The 4,942-nt window shown below is 56.2% G+C and overlaps 1 protein-coding gene across 1 annotated transcript in view; it reads left to right on the top strand.

Moving 5' to 3' along the window:
• Positions 1–377: 377 nt before the first annotated feature.
• Positions 378–4,942, top strand: part of DYSF (dysferlin) — a 72,131-nt gene continuing 67,566 nt past the window's right edge. The window contains exons 1-6 of the mRNA XM_033513903.1: positions 378–528; positions 1,963–2,018; positions 2,533–2,624; positions 3,685–3,790; positions 4,408–4,522; positions 4,605–4,798. Coding sequence (XP_033369794.1) covers positions 435–528; positions 1,963–2,018; positions 2,533–2,624; positions 3,685–3,790; positions 4,408–4,522; positions 4,605–4,798 — 657 coding nt within the window. The 5' untranslated portion in view covers positions 378–434. The remainder of the gene's footprint in view (positions 529–1,962; positions 2,019–2,532; positions 2,625–3,684; positions 3,791–4,407; positions 4,523–4,604; positions 4,799–4,942) is intronic.

The raw sequence follows: 4,942 nt of genomic DNA, 5'->3' as shown, positions 1-4,942 counted from the left end.
TATCCTTGGAACTTGGAGCATCCCTGAATCCCAGGAATTTATTCCCCATCCCTGAGTTTCCCAGCATTCTCAAATCCCGGTTTTGGAGTTTTCCCGGATTCGGGATGGTGTTTGGCCATCCTTGGGTTTTCCGGCATTCCTGGAATCCCAGGGATTTATTCCCCATCCCTGCGTTTCCCAGCATTCCCAAATCCCTGGGAATTCCAACCTCCCCGAATCCCAGGGATTTATTCCCAACTCCCGCCCTTCCCATCTCCCCCCAATCCCAGCTCTCCTTCCCACGATCCCGGTTTTTTCCCAGCCTCTCCAGGGGCGTTCCCATGCCGGGAAGGGCCGGACCGGGAAAAGGGGGTGGGAATGGGGCATGGGAGAGGATCCTTATCCCGGCTTTCCCGATCCCGGCTTTCCCGATCCCGGCTTTCCCGATCCCGGCCATGCTCCGCTGCCTCCTCCAAAGGGCTTCCCAACTTCCCAACCTGGAAAAGCGGGATAAACAAAGCGATCCCGTGGCCAGCCTGACATTCCGAGGTGAGGGAATCCCGGGTTTTTTTATTCATTTATTCGGGAAGGAAGAGGGGTTTGGAATATTTTTTCGGCTTTGGAAGCAGCTCCCAGGAAAATTTGGGACCTGGGAAGCTCCTAAATCCTTGGAAAATCCTTCCCTTTGCCGCTTTTATCTCCCTGATCCCAAAGTTTTTAAATCCACGCTGGAATATCCCCGGGAATTCCGTCCCTTTAAATCCTTGAATTCTGGATTGGTATGGATGCGAATAATACCACACGGAGCGGGGGTTATCCCATTCCCAAGGAATGGATTTCCTGGGAAAACGGAGGGGTTTGCACTCCCAAAATTCCCAAAATTCAGGATGGCGCCGCCCTGGGATTTTCCTGGAGTTGGAAAAAAAATGGGGACAAAAATCCCATTTTCAACAAAAATGAAGGAAAAGGCCGAGCGGCTCCCGATACAGGTTTTCCGTTTGGAATGGGGGTGCTGCCGATCCCATTCCCACCGGGATCCCTCTGGAGAATCCCGGCAGCTCCGTTTTCCATGGAATCCTCATCCAGGGCAATTCCAGGGCTCTGAGTCCCGGGGAAAAAAAACCCAAAAAAATCAGGAATGGGATGGGAATAAATCTCTGGACGCGGAAAAACAGCGGGATGAGTTTTCCTTATTCCCAGAACCGGGAATTTCGGCTCTTCCCAATCCCAAACAGGGAAGGAGCCGCTGAGCGGTGCGAAAAGAGCAGAAAACCGGGAATATTTGGAATATCCCGGAGTCTCCCGGGATTTGAGTCACCTCCATTGTTTGGCCTTTTCCTTTTCCTCTTCCCGCGGGGGTCCCTCCCTTGGGATGCGGCGACATTCCAGGAGGGATGAGGGGGGCGTGGCTCTGGCAAGGGGGTGGGGAGGGATGGAGAATTCCCAGGATTGGGAATGTTGGATTTGGGGGAATCCCGGGATTCCCCATCATGCGGCTTTTTGGGGAAACTGAGGCACAACCTTGAGGTTTGGGAAAGGAGGGAATTCAATGTCTGGGATCTCCCCTGGCTCTTCCCGCCCACCCCAAATTCCCAATCCCTGGAAACATTTGGATGCTCCTGGGGAAACTGAGGCACAGCAAGGAAGGGATTCCATGGGATTTTCCAGTGTGTTTTCCATCCTGGAAGTGTTGGGGCTCCAAGGGGGATCCTGGATCCAATCTCTGCATTCCCAGCCCTGCTTGGGAACAGGGAATGGGGCTGGATCCTGATCCAGGGAATTGTGGGAATCCCTGGAAGCTCAGCCACCCCTGGGATTCAACAATTTTCCTAGGAATTCTTGGAAGTTCAGCTCCAGCTGGGAGCAGGGAACGGAGCCTGATCCAGGGAATTGTGGGAAAAATGGGAATTTCATTCTGGATCCTGGTCCCTGGGAAGCTCCCGATCCCCAGGAAGATCCCAATCCCGGTTTTTCTCCTTCCAGGTGTCAAGAAGAGGACAAAGGTCATCAAGAACAACGTCAATCCTGTCTGGAATGAGGTGAGAATTCCCAATCCCTGGATTTCATCCCTGTTCCCAGAAAACGGCCCCGAGCTCAGGTGATTCCCTGGGGCTTCCTCCCCACGGAAAATTCGGGATCATTCCCTGTCTGCTCCAGAATTCCAGGCAGAATCCCAATCTCTTCCCCTTCCATCAAGGTTTTATCTGGACTCGGTTACAAGAAATTTCTATGGAATGGGAATTTTTCCAGCACCTTTTCCCTTCCAACCCTGTCCTTGTGCTCCCATGGGCCAAAATTCCAAAAAAAAAAAAAATAAAAAAAATAGGGAGCTTGGTGGGAAAACGGGCACAGATTTGGGTCTGGAACAGCTCCTGGGATTTGCTCCTTCCCGGCAATCCATGGCTAAGGAAAACTTTTTCCCAAGGCAACTTTCCCCGGTGGATTTGCCGGGAAATTTGACTTTGGGAACGCCATGGTTCCGGAGGGTTTTGAGATTTGGGTTTCCCACTTCCAGGTGTTGATCCCGACCTCTCCCTCTTCTTTTTTCCCCAGGGATTCGAGTGGGATCTGAAGGGAATCCCGCTGGATCCCGATGCCGAGCTCACCGTGGTGGTCAAGGACCATGAAACCGTGGGAAGAAACAGGTGGGAAAAATTCCGGAGCCGGACACCACCCCCTCTCCCTATTCCCAATCCCGGGGTTCACCCGGCTCTTCCCGGACTCCGTGGATTCCCGCTGTGGGAGCGGGGGAGGCCGTGGGAGGCCAGAGCCGCATTTTTGGGCCGCTTCACTCGGAATCCGAGGGGAAATTCCAGCGTTGGAAGGTCGGGAATACACAGGGGGTCGTTGTTTGGGGATGGACACTTCGGACACTCGGCCGGGATTTGGGAAGCGCTGCCAAGATCATTCCCAAGGCGTCGGCAGTGCCGGGAAGGGCGGCGGGAGCGGAGCCTCCGGTTTCCTTCCTCCGGCTGATCCCGGTGCCCCCCATTTCAGGGGTTCCCCATGGATCGGGGGCTCCTGCTGGGTGAGGAATGCCGGGATTCCGGTGATTCCAGGCCTTTCCCGGCTCCGCGGGGTGCGAGAGCTGCTTGGAAAAGGGAAAAAACAGAGGAAGGGAATTATTTTTAGGGATAGGAGCTTGAGAATGAGGCCTGGGCAGGAAGGAACCTGATTCCAGGGCTGGAGCCGAGGCTGGAATTGCTGCCGGGCTGAAATCCAAAGGAGCTGGAATTTGGGGCTGCTCCAACTCCTGGGTGCCCATAAATAGCCACGGGAAAACGGGAGGAGGGTCCTGGATCCTGGAGCAGGAAGATTCTGACTGACACCTCCCACTGTCCCGGGCAGATCCAACCCGGCCTTGGGTGCTCCCAGGGATCCAGGGGCAGCCGGAGGAAATCTGGGAATTGCAGAATCCCAGGCAGGAATTCCTTGCCAAGATCCCAGCCCAATCTCCCCTTTCCCAGTGGAAGCCATTCCCTGGCTCCTGTCCCTGCAGCCCTTGGCCCCAGTCCCTCTCCAGCTCTCCTGGAGCCCCTGCAGGGACTCTCAGCATTCCCTGCATTTTGCCCTTCTCCAGGGGAACATTCCCAGCTCTCCCAGCCTGGCTCCATCTCCGTGGCCTCCTCCGGACTCCCATCCGTGGCTCGGGAATGGTTCGGATGCCCTTGGATCAGCCCTGAGCCCTCTCCCTGTTTCCCGCAGGTTTTTGGGAGAATCCCGGGTGCCGCTCCGGGATGTTCTGGGCACTCCCAGCCTGGCGGCCTCGTTCAGCCTCCCCCTGCTGGACTCGCGCAAGGAGAGCACCGGGGTGAGGGCCTGGCAACCAGTTTGGACCAGTTTGGGATCAGTTTGGACCAGTTTGGGACCAGTCTGGAACACTTGGGGCTCCCAGTTTGGGACTGGTTGTGGCTCCCAGTTTGGGACCAGTTTTAACCAGTTTGGGACCAGTTGTGGCTCCCAGTTTGGACCAGTTTGGGTTCCCAGTCTGGGATCAGTTTGGGGCCGGTTGGGGTTCCCAGTTTGAACCAGTTGGGGCTCCTGGTTTGGGACCAGTTGTGGCTCCCAGTCTGGGACCAGTTTGGGACCAGTTGAGGCTCCCAGTTTGGGCTCCCAGTTTGGACCAGTTGGGGTTTCCAGTTTGAGACCAATTGTGGCTCCCAGTTTGGACCAGTTGTGGCTCCCAGTCTGGGACCAGTTTGGGCTCCCAGTTTGGGCTCCCAGTTTGAACCAGTTGGGGTTCCCAGTTTGGGACCAGTCTGAATCCCTTCTGTCCCAGTCTGATCCCAGTCTGAGCCTGTCTCTCCCAGTTCAAACCCAGTTTGAATCTCTTCCCTCCCAGTTCAATCCCAGTCTGAGCCTGTCCCTCCCAGTTTGATCCCAGCTCTCCCATCCCGGCCTCTCTGACACTCATTCCCTGTTTTCCAGGCTTCCCTGTTCCTGCAGGTGTCCTACATCCCCCCTCCGGGCGCTATCCCACTTTTCCCGCCTCCCGCCCCTCCGGAGCCGGCCCCGGCTGCTGCCGAGCTGGACACGGTCACCGGTAACCACAACCCCTTCCCATCCCGGATTTTGGAATCCAAACCCATTCCCAAATCCCACTTTTCCCTTCTCCCGCTGGGCAGAGACGGCCGGAGAGGAGGACACGGAAGATCCGGAGGCCACGGGGGACACGGAGCCCTCGGCATCCTCGGGAGCACCGGGCTCGGAGGCGCCCTCATTCCCAAAGAAACCGCCTGGGAATCACATCCAGGGGGTGAAGAGGAGGAGGAGGAGCTCTCCCAAAAAACCGTTATCCAACAAACCGCAGGACTTCCAGGTGGGATGAGCTGTTCCCATAAAATCCTGCAGGTTGTCCTGGTGGTCCCTTGTCCTCCGTCCCATCCCAAATCCCAGTGATTCCCTGTTTTCCATCCCATCCCATCCCATCCCATCCCATCCCATCCCATCCCATCCCATCCCA

Source organism: Parus major, chromosome 4, assembly GCF_001522545.3.
Source record: "Parus major isolate Abel chromosome 4, Parus_major1.1, whole genome shotgun sequence".
Taxonomy (NCBI): Eukaryota; Metazoa; Chordata; class Aves; order Passeriformes; family Paridae; genus Parus; species Parus major.
This window is presented reverse-complemented; position numbering and strand designations above follow the sequence as displayed.